This window comes from Ranitomeya imitator, chromosome 3 (assembly GCF_032444005.1).
Source record: "Ranitomeya imitator isolate aRanImi1 chromosome 3, aRanImi1.pri, whole genome shotgun sequence".
Lineage (NCBI taxonomy): Eukaryota > Metazoa > Chordata > Amphibia > Anura > Dendrobatidae > Ranitomeya > Ranitomeya imitator.
The window spans coordinates 11,071,345-11,086,051 of NC_091284.1; the positions used below are offsets into that span (position 1 = coordinate 11,071,345).

A 14,707-nucleotide genomic window follows, 5' to 3' on the forward strand; every position below is an offset into this window, starting at 1 on the left:
CACACTGGGGCAGATTGCTGGACACACTGGGGCAGATTGCTGGACACACTGGGGGAAGGACTGGAGGCATGGGCAGAATGTAGACATGGGGCAGGATTGGATCATGGGGCAGGATGGATACGATGGAGACAGATGGGGCAGGATCGGGAGATCATATGGGGTAGAATGGATACTCATGAGTGCAGGATGGGAGAACATATGGCTGGAGCGAGGAATGAGACACACGGGGCCAGGATGGGGAATATTATTTCCATAGGGGCTAATTAAGGGATATTATTACTGCAGTGATGTATTTATTTTATTTTTTGAGTATACTGTTTTAAATGGGGGGCGGTCCTGTTACTTTTGCAGAGTGACACTATATCACCTTTTTATCTTCATGTGGTGTAATGTAAGAAGTTGTGAAAAATTAAGTAATGTGTTCTGCAAGCGGAGCTCGAGATAACTGTGTTATTTCCTGCAGAAATGAGTCCTGGCTGGAAGAAATGATGGCGGTCTGTGCTGGATGAAAGATGAAGGACTTCACCTAGAGACGTCACTGGTGAGTCAGTGTTACCTATACACTGACACTATACACTATATACTATATACATCGGTCCTGTGTACAATGTCACCAGTGATCACTGTATTACTTATACATTATATACAGAGCTCATGTGTATAATACCACCAGTGATCTCTGTATTACCTCTACATAGACACTGCATACTAAGTACAGATCTCCTGTGAATACTGGCACTTATGGTGATAGTATTGTGTTGTTGTTTTTTTATTACTGATCAGTATTGTAGTATTCAGTCACTATGTGGTGGTAATATGTGGTCTGGAAATGGTGTTGTGGTATTTGTCCCTTGTATGTGCTATTTGGTCACCAAGTGGTAATATGTGGTCTTGACATGGTGCGGTGGTATTTGTTCCTTGTATGTGATATTATTCGATCACTGTGGTTGTAATTTGTGGTCTGGTCATGGTGCGGTGGTATTTGTTCCTTGTATGTGATATTATTGGTCAAGATATACCTAAATTGTATTGCAGATTTTAACAAATATTTAATAGGTTACAGCAGAGTAGGGCCCGGCCATTTTTCTGGAATAATCTGGTTCAGGTATATCATGACCCCCGTCACATGACCCCCGTCACATGACCCCCGTCACATGACCCCCGTCACATGACCCCCGTCACATGACCGGGGGGGCCCACAGTGTGTGAACAGCCCGGGGCCCTGGCTACCCTTAATCCACCCCTGGGTGTGATGATATAATGGGAGGTGTGATGACAACGGGAGGAGTGATGTCACAGCTGTGATGTCACCGGAGCCCGGGAAACATGAGAATCACAACAGCTCCACTCTGTCCCTTTCTGCAAGCTATGAAGCCCCCATACTAGGCTGGTCATGCCCATAGCTGAGGGTTTGTTACAATCGTACCAGTCTACACAATCCTCTGGTTAACAGCCTTGACTCCTGCCTGACACATTGTAACAAACCATCAGGACTGGAGAGGTCTGTGGTGCTGTGTTCAGCTCACAGGTTGTTACAAATTCCAAGATGTATAAGGACAACGTTTCTTAAAGGGATGGTGTGACTTAATAAGCGGCTCCCCATTTACCATGGTTCCTTCAGCCACTCGCTCCGGTTCTAGTTTGGCTTTGCTCGCCTTCTCGAAGCAGTCGGTGTCCGGCCCGTGAGGGGTCATGGCGCTGTGCAGACTTCCTCCCCCGGGCTGGAACCCCTCTTCTTTGGCCTCGTAGTGGCCCTTGATCAGACCCATGAACTCGCTCATGCAGTTTCCTAGCAGAGGAGACATCGCATTAGGTCTGATACATTGCGGGGACCTGGCCGGGGAGACGGCCACTTACTGTGGTAATAGGGGGGGCGGAAGGTGCGGTTCGCCACCCCCCAACGTGGAGGAAAAATGACAAAATCTGCGATGGCGACCCCGGGTCTGAGCGATTTAGCAGTGAGGACGGTGAAGATGGACGGGTCCTGGAGACAAAGCACGGATATAAATAAGAGAACAGAGGAGACGGAGATCCCAGACACAGAACACCGGAACTCACCGCGTGGTCGAACGCCACACAGTTAATGACCATGAAATTGTCCAGATGGTACTTGTAGGGGGCATAGTTCCCGTGCCAGGCAACCACATTGAATGGTGAAAAATCCTGCAAGAAAAGCCAAGATGCCATTATACGTAACGTGAAACCGGGAGATCGCAACACAAAGCCAATAGAATGCAACAAACTGCAATGAAGCACTGCTGCAAAAGCTCAGGGATATTGTGCGAAACTTCTGGGTGACCCTACAATGGCCTCTGACCTTCTCAAGAGAACTTTAGGTGATGTCTCTAACCTCTGATTACTCATCCGATTACTCCTCCTCTGATTATTCGGCCGATACATTTCAGGGTCAGGTAGGATCGGTATTAAACGTCCCCCGGATCGCGCTGGCCACATTGTGACACCATGAGACCAAGACACCGAACCGCTGATCCCCAGGACGTCGCCATCGCGAGGCTTCAAGAAGGATGTTGTCGGACAGAAGTGACCACTGAGTTCAGAGGGTCAGAGTCATCAGAGATACAGAGACTGGAGGAGTCACAGACCGTCAGAGAAGTGGTCGTCCTCTGCCCCATCCACACTGGTGTTGGCTTCATTGTGAACAATGCCCTTCGGAACCGAATGATGAGCGCCGCACAACTCCAGGCACATGTGAGGGAAGAGAGGGGACCCAAGCGCCACGTCACACCATTCAAAACCATTTACATCAGCGTGGACTGTGGGCTAGACAACCTGAAAGGTTCCTGACCGCACCACCAGGCACAGACGCCATCTACAATGGATGAGGGACCAGTGGCCTCAGTGCGGTTCACTGATGAAAGGCGATTCATGCCGAGCAGAAATGATGGCGCCAACGATGTTGGAGACATCAAGAAGAGCATTTTCTCTGCCCTACACTTTGTGAATGGTACAGTGTTGAGCCCCTACTATTGAATAACATAATCCTGTCAATGTGCCTCTGCATGCACAATGCAGGCCTAATCTTATCTTCATGGACGACCATGCTCCAGGCCATTGAGGTCACATCATTTGGGAACGGCTGCTGGAGACTGGGGGACCTCAGATGGAGCAGCCTGTACTTTCGCCAGACCTGAATCTCATAGAAAACCTACGGGATCAGCTGAGTCGCTGTGTAGAGGCTCGTAAATCTGTAGCCCAGAATCTCAATGACCTGGGGGCCGGCCTTCAAGATGAGTGGGATGCCTCAGCAGACAATAACTCCACTTGTGAACAGCATGACACGTCGTTGTCAGAGGTCATTGATGGTCAAGTTATTGAGACATTGACATTTTGTGTTGGGTATACCCACCACTGTTGTCGGCCTTTGTTTCAGTAAATTGCTTGAGATGAGGAAACCACCATTACTGCTTCTACTTACAGTGGTGCAAAAAAGTATTTAGTCAGTCAGCAATAGTGCAAGTTCCACCACTTAAAAAGATGAGAGGCGTCTGTAATTTACATTATAGGTAGACCTCAACTATGGGAGACAAACTGAGAAAAAATATCCAGAAAATCACATTGTCTGTTTTTTTTAACATTTTATTTGCATATTATGGTGGAAAATAAGTATTTGGTCAGAAACAAACAATCAAGATTTCTGGCTCTCACAGACCTGTAACTTCTTCTTTAAGAGTCTCCTCTTTCCTCCACTCATTACCTGTAGTAATGGCACCTGTTTAAACTTGTTGTCAGTATAAAAAGACACCTGTGCACACCCTCAAACAGTCTGACTCCAAACTCCACTATGGTGAAGACCAAAGAGCTGTCAAAGGACACCAGAAACAAAATTGTAGCCCTGCACCAGGCTGGGAAGACTGAATCTGCAATAGCCAACCAGCTTGGAGTGAAGAAATCAACAGTGGGAGCAATAATTAGAAAATGGAAGACATACAAGACCACTGATAATCTCCCTCGATCTGGGGCTCCACGCAAAATCCCACCCCGTGGGGTCAGAATGATCACAAGAACGGTGAGCAAAAATCCCAGAACCACGCGGGGGGACCTAGTGAATGAACTGCAGAGAGCTGGGACCAATGTAACAAGGCCTACCATAAGTAACGCACTACGCCACCATGGACTCAGATCCTGCAGTGCCAGACGTGTCCCACTGCTTAAGCCAGTACATGTCCGGGCCCGTCTGAAGTTTGCTAGAGAGCATTTGGATGATCCAGAGGAGTTTTGGGAGAACGTCCTATGGTCTGATGAAACCAAACTGGAACTGTTTGGTAGAAACACAACTTGTCGTGTTTGGAGGAAAAAGAATACTGAGTTGCATCCATCAAACACCATACCTACTGTAAAGCATGGTGGTGGAAACATCATGCTTTGGGGCTGTTTCTCTGCAAAGGGGCCAGGACGACTGATCCGGGTACATGAAAGAATGAATGGGGCCATGTATCGTGAGATTTTGAGTGCAAACCTCCTTCCATCAGCAAGGGCATTGAAGATGAAACGTGGCTGGGTCTTTCAACATGACAATGATCCAAAGCACACCGCCAGGGCAACGAAGGAGTGGCTTCGTAAGAAGCATTTCAAGGTCCTGGAGTGGCCTAGCCAGTCTCCAGATCTCAACCCTATAGAAAACCTTTGGAGGGAGTTGAAAGTCCGTGTTGCCAAGCGAAAAGCCAAAAACATCACTGCTCTAGAGGAGATCTGCATGGAGGAATGGGCCAACATACCAACAACAGTGTGTGGCAACCTTGTGAAGACTTACAGAAAACGTTTGACCTCTGTCATTGCCAACAAAGGATATTACAAAGTATTGAGATGAAATTTTGTTTCTGACCAAATACTTATTTTCCACCATAATATGCAAATAAAATGTTAAAAAAACAGACAATGTGATTTTCTGGATTTTTTTTTCTCAGTTTGTCTCCCATAGTTGAGGTCTACCTATGATGTAAATTACAGACGCCTCTCATCTTTTTAAGTGGTGGAACTTGCACTATTGCTGACTGACTAAATACTTTTTTGCCCCACTGTAAATGCCCTACTTTCATGATAAAATATCACCGGCGTGAACTTTTTATGTTTTCTATAAATTTTGCCAGGAAGCCAAATATCCCTAACTTTTTGTGAGTATTGTATAATAGTAAAATATAACACAATTGCATATAGGACACAATATGAAATATAGGAAGAAAATAAGAAAAATTGTATTACAGAGAATTATTAGCAATTTTAGGGGTTGTGTTGGTGCCCATTGCAGTACCTTAATTACAATAAACGATAATGCATTAAAGTATAAACTCAAAAGTAGGTTCACTGGGAAGTTGAGATATTACTAGATATTACATATATTAAAGAAATAATTTCTCCAGGAAATTTAGTTATGTCCTTGCGATAGTCTATTGGGTTGGGTGGGGAAAATGTACCCATCACAGTACCAGAAAATAATAATAGCATAGTAAAGGGTGTTGAAGGGTGATGCAGTAAATACATTGTTTCTCTGTTATGTACCCTCAGACACTGCTATAGTCCAATCATGGTGCCTGATTAATCAGGTTGCTTGTTTTGAGTTGCTTCAGTATGTTTGATAGGTTATCTCACAGATTTGTTGGGGTTGTTTCTGTACCCATCACGGTATTTCTTAATTCGTATTTTGCAGTGTTGCCATACCCATGGTTGTACCTTCCTACTTAAAAAATTGACCATTTTGAAAAAAATGTGCAGAATAAAATGAAAATGCTTAAAAATTAAATACAAAAATCTGTCAGAAGTGTATTTAGATAGGACAGAACACCGGCCCTTTAGCCATAATCAGAGGAATAAACGGAATGACCTGCTGTGCGGAGAAAAGCTTCCCCTGGTACTTGCTGATCACAGTGTAGCCTCCGGCTATTGTCCTGTCTTCATACCAGGCCACAGGGGTCAGAAAATCCCGGGGATTGGCCAGGCCATTGGCTCCTACAATAAAGTGAATTAATTCTAGTTATCATTGGTAACAGTTTTCAGTCCCGAACATGAAGAATATTCTTTGTCCTTATATCTATATATCCCAGGCTCTTACCGATTGGTCCCAGGTCAGGGAGCTCAAAGTGGACTCCGAAGACCTCTAAGATGTAACCTCTGGAGTCACCAAAGACCTCAATGCTGAACCTCATTCCTTGCTGCCAAATAGAGATCCATGCAAGAGACATACAGTATTATAACCGCCATATATAATATCTTGTACTGCTGTATTCTCATAGGACCTCATATCACCTGAATAACACAGATCTCATTGGGTTCTACCAAGACCTTCCCAAATTCAGTGAGAATTAGGAGTTTTCCTTGCTGCGGAACTGTGGGAAGAAGGAGACGCGATGTAAGGTCAACTAATACTGCAGTTCCAACAACCGACACTAGGTGGCAGCACACACATTTGTTTACACAACCAAGTTCCAACTTTTCGGCAACTTTGCAAAACTTTTATCAAAGAAAGTGACAAAATGGAGAAATCTGAACTCACCGATAAGAAAATCCCCGTCAGAGTTATACAAGCACCTGGAAGGAACAAGCGATAAATCACACATCATGTAGACAAAGAGGAGACAGACGCCACACGCATGTGCAAAAATCCCCTATGTGAAAAATATGATTAAACTGTAACATGTGAACCCGGTCTTAGGGTGGTTTTGCACGGCCTGATATTTCCGGTACCGGAGATATCGGAGTGTGTGTCCGTGTGTGTAATACTTGTGGCATGCGTGTGTCGCCGCGTGCTGCCTCAGCACCACACGTATCGATGCCTGGGAATCAGCGGTACAGTAAGTGCTGTTCCCCGGTGCCGGGTGCTGAAGACGGCTCTCATCATTCTCCCCTGCTCTGCCGGCGATCACTGCTGGCAGGAGAGGATGTTGAGAGTTGTATTCAGCCGAGAGCAGGCGGCGTCTGATGGGAGTATCTGTCCCCCCATTTTTGACAAACAGCCAAGCTAAAGCAGACAGCTGGGGGTTGGTATTTTCAGGCTGGTAAGGGAACATGGATATTGCCTCCCCCAGCCTAAAAATAGCAGCCCGCAGGTGCCCAAAAAAGGCACATCTATTAGATAAAATAAAAAGCAATAGAGAGAGAAAAGTCACTGCGGTGTAATCAGTGACTTTTTCTCACGGTGCTGAGATCACGGCAGTTCATTGGACCGGCTGGAAAAGCAGCCTCAGTGATCGGAGGTATCCTCGATGACGTCACCGCCGGTCACTGACGCTGCGCTCGCAGCCGCTCATTCACCAGTGGTTCTCAGCCTGGACAGTCGCATCTTGGCACCGTCCAGGTTGAAAACTAATTATCCTCCAGACATGGATTTCAGCGTGGGACAGAACAACAGAGAGGTGAGGGATATTGTTGTTTTTCATTTTTGTTTTATTACAGGAGAATGAGGGTTTCGGTGGAGTAGGTGAGTATAACTGTGTTTGTTATTTTTAAAGAAAAAATGTAAAACTGTTTTGTTTTATTTCTAATAAAATACTTTATTCCGGCTGTGTCTTTATTTACCGTGTAACTATAGGATTAGTAATGGATAGGTGTCTTATAGACGTCTCTCCATTACTAAGCCGTGTGCTTGATGCTACCTGACAATGCAAAGGTGGTGACAAGTCCACAAATATGAACCCACTTGCCACCACTACAGGGCAAGTGGGAACAACTGGGCAAAGCACCAGCATTGATTAATAGATGCACCTTTTCGGGGTGGCTGCGGGCTGCTATTTTTAGGTTGGGGGGGTCAATATCCATGGCCCCTTACCAGTCTGAGAATACCAGCTCCCTAGCTGTCTGCTTTAGCTTGGCTGGTTGTAAAAAATGAGGGGGACCCCACGCCGTATTTTTTAATTATTTAAATACTTTTTATAAACATCGTGTGGACCCCTCCATTCTTAGTAACCAGCCTTGCTGACAGCTGAGGGTTGCAGCCCCGAGCTGTCAGTTTTGCCTGGCTGGTTATAAAAAATAGAAGGGAACCCATGACATTTAAAAAAATATATATATTAATTTATAGCGCGGGCGGGTGATGAATACTCCCATCAGCTGCTGTCTGCTCTCACTGTTAGGGGGCAGCAGGTGTAGGCTGATGGGAGTTATAGTCCCATCAGCCACCGCCTGCTGTGGCTGTTATGCATTGAATACAACTCTCATCATTCTCCCTTGCTCGCACTGATCGCCGGCACTGCAGAGGACAATAATGAGAGTCGTTTTCAGCGCCCGGCGCTGGGGAACAGCGCTAACAGTACATCTTCTTTCTTCTTCCCAGGCACCGGTACGTGTCACACAGATGACATCCGCGTGTCATCAGTGTACCCGTGTGCGGGAGATTTTGCAGTCTCTGCTACTGGTAAAAAACAGACATGTCAACGTATTTTGCCCACGGACACAGGGTCCATGGAGACACACTGACATGTGCACAGACCTATTGACTTGAATGGGTCTATGTGTGTAAGTGTCACCACACGTACCAGACACACTGATGTGTGAAAATAATAGAAGGGGCACTAACTTACCTGTCAATCATGGACACATTACAGGTGTAAATATGGATGGCGATCCCATTGCGTGCCTTGGTGTCTCCAGCTCCGCACAGCGTGTACAGTCCCTGAACAGATAATGAAGAAGATATAATAATAGTTTGTAAAACATAAGTTGTTTATAAATCTGCAAAAGTATTGGCGCCTGTGTCTGAAATTAAGGCAACCTTTCAAAAGGACTTTGTGCTTCTGTTTATGAAAGATTCATTCTAAAGACTTTGCAGGGGCATAGACAGGGGATGTCCATCAGGGACCCCTAAATAAGAACCATGTTTGTGCCCCCCGGCTGCAGTGCAGATAGGACGCTATGGTGTCATCCACACGTCTTATGACTCACATCCACAAAGTCCTGCTTCTTCTCCCCGACCACAAATGGCTTCCACCTCAGCTGCAGAAAGACCACAAGAAGGTGATTAGCGCCCCCATTTGTAATAATGGCTGACGTTACTGGATCACATTGTATAAGGATCTACGAGGGGCAGAACAAAGTCATTCACCCGAAGTACAAAATTCAGCAAAAATGTATTTAATATTTTTACAGTCATCAAAACTTGAACCCCCGACATCACTAAAGACTCAGGATGACACTCTGCGGCCTCGGCTCGGTCTCAGGTCAACTCAGTCTCGGGTCAGCACGGTCTCAGGTCAGCTCGGCCTCGGGTCAGCACGGTCTCAGGTCAGCTCGGCCTCGGGTCAGCACGGTCTCAGGTCAGCTCGGCCTCGGGTCAGCACGGTCTCAGGTCTGCTCGGCCTCGGGTCAGCACGGTCTCAGGTCTGCTCGGCCTCGGGTCAGCACGGTCTCAGGTCAGCTCGGCCTCGGGTCAGCACGGTCTCAGGTCTGCTCGGCCTCGGGTCAGCACGGTCTCAGGTCAGCTCGGCCTCGGGTCAGCACGGTCTCAGGTCTGCTCGGCCTCGGGTCAGCACGGTCTCAGGTCTGCTCGGCCTCGGGTCAGCACGGTCTCAGGTCAGCTCGGCCTCGGGTCAGCACGGTCTCAGGTCTGCTCGGCCTCGGGTCAGCTCAGTCTTGAGTTGTAAATATATATAATTTGGCCTGCACTCTAAATTTAGATCGGGGTGCTGGTGAGACAGACCGTAGGTCTAGTATCAGTATTACTGAAATCCACCGCACTCCCTGTGTGGAATATCTTAGAAACAAAAGGATTTTTTGAAACTTGCTAATTTATTCAAGTGAAAAACAGAAATCAATCAAATGTGACTATTTGATCTGTCACATTTGATTGATTTCTGTTTTTCACTTGAATAAATTAGCAAGTTTCAAAAAATCCTTTTGTTTCTAAGATATTCCACACAGGGAGTGCGGTGGATTTCAGTAATACAGTCTTGAGTTGTGTCGGCTCAGTCTCAGGTCGGAATGGTCTCAGGTCTGCTTAGTCTTGGGTTGGTTTGGTCTTGGGGTCATGTCAGCTCAGTATCAGGTCGGCTCGGTCTCAGGTCGGCTCAGTCCTGGGTCGGCTTGATCTCGGGTCTGCCCAACCTTGGATCTGCTTGATCTAGGGTCGGCTCGGTCTCAGGTTGCCTCAGTCTCGGATCGGCTCAGTCTCGGGTCAGCTCGGTCTGAGGTTGTCGCAGTCTCAGGTTGGCTCGGTCTCGAGTCGGCTCGGTCGCAGGTCTGCTTGGCCTTGGGTCAGATCAGTCTGAGATCGGCTCAGTGTTGGGTCGGTTCGGTTTCTGGGCAGCTCGGTCTTGGGTCAGTATGGTCTCAAATCTGCTTGGCCTTGGATTGCTGCGTCTCAGGTCGGCTTGGTCTCAGGTCGGTTCGGTCTCGAGTCGGCACAGTCTCAGGTCTCCTTGGTCTTGGGTCGGCTTGGTCTCAGGTCGGCTGAGTCTCAGGTCAGCTTGGTCTCGGGTCGGCTCGGTCTCAGGTCAGCTCAGTCTCAGGTCAGCTCAGCCTCGCGTAGGTTCAGGCTCAGGTCAATTGCTCAGGCAATGAGAACATAAGTGTTAAAGTGAACCTGTCAGGACCCCCGCGCCCCCCAAACCGCCAGCAGTTGTGTCTGCATATATAAATCCTTTTATTACATTACATATGAACAGATCAGGCCTGGACTAGTCAGAAATCAGAAATTTGCCCTCCATTTTTTGGAGGGTTGTGTTGCCATTTCCTAGACCCCTAACATTTTTATTTTTCGGCCAATGGAGCTGTGTAATGGTTTGTTATTTGAGGGGCGAGACGATGTGTTTATTAGAACCATTTTCTGATACATCTGAGTTTTTGATCACTTGTTGCAGCCTTTTTTGAAAAATTGCGGTGACCAAATAAACAGAATTTTTTTCTGTTTATGGTGTTTACAGATTGGGTTAATCGTTTTTATATTTGATAGATCGGACTTTTATGATCGCTGCAATATCATGTGTATTTCTTTTTTTTACATTTTTTTATATCTTTATTTTCAATGAGGCAAAGGAGGCGACTTAAACTTTTTAATTTTTTTCATATCTTCTAGTGGTGGTTGCTGATAGTGACGACTTCTGCGGGGGTTTTGGATTATGAAGAATTGAACCAATGCAGAATTTTAGACCAGCTGAGTGAACCCGGCCTTCGCTGCACTACCCACAGTTGTATTATTACAGCCACTAGGCAGTATAATCGATATGGTGTCATATACAGTATAAGCACAATAGTCCAGTCACGATAATGTATAAATGTCATAATGTGAGACTAGTTCTAGAAAGTACCATGTCACAGACACACGCTGCAGTTTTGACCCCCCTTTCTCCCCCTCTGCATTGGCTCATACAACAAACAAAACACTATGGCAGATACTGTGCAACTTGATACCAATGTGTGAGCAGTTTATGGCTTTTAGACTGCAGACGACGAATCCCGTAAAGCCCCTCATTCCCACCTCCCCTTGCCCAAGGAATGCCTATGTCTGGGGGCACAAAGAACGTAAATAATTGGAAGAAGAGTGCATGTCATTACTCAGCCCACTCAGTGAGGTCACGACAAGAGGGCATATCTTTACCCCTGGTAATTGGGGGCAGAGATGGTCCAGGAAGTGAGCTAACAACAGCTCGGCAAAGCTGTGCTCATGCATCTGGATATATGGAAGCCCTTTCTCCTCCATAGCACACGGCCGGTCACAAGCTGATATCATCTGAACGACCTGTAAGTGTTCTCTTTTCAATGTTAATCCTATTTTATTTGTAATTTGTAATGAACACATGATTTTGTCTTCTTTTAATACTGTGTAAACACTGCCTACCTTTTCATGGAGTAAAATATATAATTTACTAGCTTGTCTCTCTGCTCCATAAACGAACTATCGCTTCCTCTGAAGTGAATTACGCTACTGATTTGGGTTGGCTTCGGACCCGTTAACCCTTGTGGAATCAGAGCTGGTGGCAGCATACTTTGTTCTGTGCGATTGGGAATCTTTGTAGCGACGGCAGCGTTGATAATTATTGTTCCCACCTGTTTGGGAGTAGTTATATCGCCCTCGCTGCAGTGTGCCCAATAGCCAGTACCTAGCAAGCAGCCTTTCTGGCGACTAATTACCCTAGGTGCAGTACCTAATCTGACCTAAGAGTTCGGGGGGCGCCAGAGAGCTGCATGTTCCAAACAGGAACTGGGAAGTGGGATATTGATAAATCCCCTTCAGAAGGAGCCAGGGGCAACCAAACAACGCCGGTTCATGACAAATTGGTGTGAGTGGTGGGGATGAAAAAGATATCCTCCCCGGGATCCCTGACATATTGTTGGGATCCGTGACATAGTGTTGGCAGCACGGTGTGAACCATGACAAGTCCTAGTAAGAGGGGCGCTGAATAAATCACACCCCCGGCACTACAGGTGCCAGATTGGAGCAGCTCAGCCTTTTGGAGAGCAGTGTCATCTGGTTGGGGTCCGTATCACATGATTGGGGGCCATCTCACATGATCGGGGGCCGTCTCATCTGTTGGGGGCCGTCTCACCTGATTTGTGGTCTTTCTCACCTGATTTGGGGTCCGTCTCACATGATTGGGGTCCGTCTCACCTGATTGGGGGCGATCTCACATGATTGGGGACCGTCTCACATGATTGGAGTCCGTCTCACCTGATTTGGGGTCTGCCTCACATGATTGGGGGCCGTCTCACCTGATTGGGGGCGATCTTACATGATTGGGGTCCGACTCACCTGATTTGGGGTCCACCTCACATGATTGTGGGCCGTCTCACCTGATTGGGGGCGATCTCACATGATTGGGGTCCGACTCACCTGATTTGGGGTCCGCCTCACATGATTGGGGGCCGTCTCACCTGATTGGGGGCGATCTCACATGATTGGGGTCCGACTCACCTGATTTGGGGTCTGCCTCACATGATTGGGGGCCGTCTCACCTGATTGGGGGCGATCTCACATGATTGAGGGCCGTCTCACCTGATTGGGGTCCGCCTCACATGATTTGGGGTCCGTCTCACATGATAGGGGGGCCGTCTCACCTGATTGGGGTCCGCCTCACATGATTTGGGGTCCGTCTCACATGATAGGGGGGCAGTCTCACCTGATTTGGGGTCCGCCTCACATGATTGGGGTCCGTCTCACATGATTGGGGTCCGTCTCACCTGATTTGGGGTCCGTCTCACATGATAGGGTCCGCCTCACATGATTTGGGGTCCGCCTCACATGATTGGGGGCCGTCTCACCTGATTGGGGGCGATCTCACATGATTGAGGGCCGTCTCACCTGATTGGGGTCCGCCTCACATGATTTGGGGTCCGTCTCACATGATCGGGGGCCGTCTCACCTGATTTGGGGTCTGTCTCACATGATTGGGGGCCGTCTCACCTGATTGGGGTCTGGCTCCACTTCATCCCAGTTATGTGTCAGATGTTTTTGATTATAAGCCTGAAAGGGTTTATGGCGGACGGATGGCAGAATACGGTAAAGCCAACTGAAAATATAAAATATGAGAGATAACTCCCATCATCCGGAACTTTACCATTCAGGACTGTAGGAAAGATGGATGCCAGCCTTTGTGGGTCAACAGCGGCCATGTTGGTTGTAACCCAACTTTCCCAGGACCAGATATAACAAAGCAATGAATAAATAGAAGGGGACGATTCATAGTTACTGGGGCCTTACTCCTCTTAAAGGGGCAGCGCCCTCTGATTTCCGTTTCCTTACCTTCTTTTATTGGAGCTCCTGGGACAGGTGAAGGCAGAACCGGAGAGCTGCTCCGCGTACAGACCGTATGGACAGACCTGGGGGTTATTCTGAAGAGCAATGCACTGAATGAATCCGGATCTGTGTCAATTCCCTACCGCTGTCTAGATCTCTTCTTGCTGTCAGTGAATGGGAACATTCAGTATTATATACTACGAGGTGATGGACTTGTGACTGGGACTGAGGAGACAATTCCCATTCACTGAGAGCAAGAAAAGAGCTTTCAACATGAAAAGCTTCAGTAAGAAATAATATCCGCCACAGACTAATATCAGCTGCTTACCTGCCCCTCCGGTAAAGATCCCGGACACCGAGGATCCTCCGAGGAGAATTCATTGCCAAATCCTGGCATATACTGGAAAGCAAAGACAGAAATGTTACAGGTGAGACGGCAAATGCTTCAAATCCCTGAGACCCTTCACTAAGCCACAGACCTATATAATGATATTCTGCAGGCACCACTAGGGGGAGCTCACTAAACACAGATTTATACAGTCACCACTAGGGGGAGCTCACTACATACTGATTTATACAGCCACCACTAGAGGGAGCTCACTACATACAGATTTATACAGCCACCACTAGGGGAGCTCACTACATACAGATTTATACAGCCACCACTAGAGGGAGCTCAGTACATACAGATTTATACAGTCACCACTAGGGGGAGCTCACTACATACAGATTTATACAGCTACCACTAGGGGGAGCTCACTACATACAGATTTATACAGTCACCACTAGGGGGAGCTCACTACATACAGATTTATACAGTCACCACTAGAGGGAGCTCACTATATACAGATTTATACAGCCACCACTAGGGGGAGCTCACTAAACACAGATTTATACAGCCACCACTAGGGGGAGCTCACTACATACAGATTTATACAGTCACCACTAGGGAGAGCTCACTACATACAGATTTATAGTCACCACTAGGGGGACCTCACTACATACAGATTTACACAGCCACCACTAGGA

The 14,707-nt window shown here is 47.1% G+C and overlaps 1 protein-coding gene across 3 annotated transcripts in view; it reads right to left on the bottom strand.

Moving 5' to 3' along the window:
- Positions 1-14,707, bottom strand: part of HGD (homogentisate 1,2-dioxygenase) — a 78,424-nt gene that overhangs the window by 5,151 nt on the left and 58,566 nt on the right. For all 3 annotated transcript variants that reach the window (XM_069760472.1, XM_069760473.1, XM_069760474.1), the window contains exons 2-13: positions 14,007-14,078; positions 13,685-13,773; positions 13,346-13,451; positions 8,893-8,943; positions 8,532-8,623; positions 6,509-6,543; positions 6,262-6,341; positions 6,068-6,167; positions 5,840-5,964; positions 2,059-2,163; positions 1,858-1,984; positions 1,608-1,789 (exon numbers count right to left, since the gene is read on the bottom strand). In XM_069760472.1, coding sequence (XP_069616573.1) covers positions 1,608-1,789; positions 1,858-1,984; positions 2,059-2,163; positions 5,840-5,964; positions 6,068-6,167; positions 6,262-6,341; positions 6,509-6,543; positions 8,532-8,623; positions 8,893-8,943; positions 13,346-13,451; positions 13,685-13,773; positions 14,007-14,078 — 1,164 coding nt within the window. The remainder of the gene's footprint in view (positions 1-1,607; positions 1,790-1,857; positions 1,985-2,058; positions 2,164-5,839; positions 5,965-6,067; positions 6,168-6,261; positions 6,342-6,508; positions 6,544-8,531; positions 8,624-8,892; positions 8,944-13,345; positions 13,452-13,684; positions 13,774-14,006; positions 14,079-14,707) is intronic.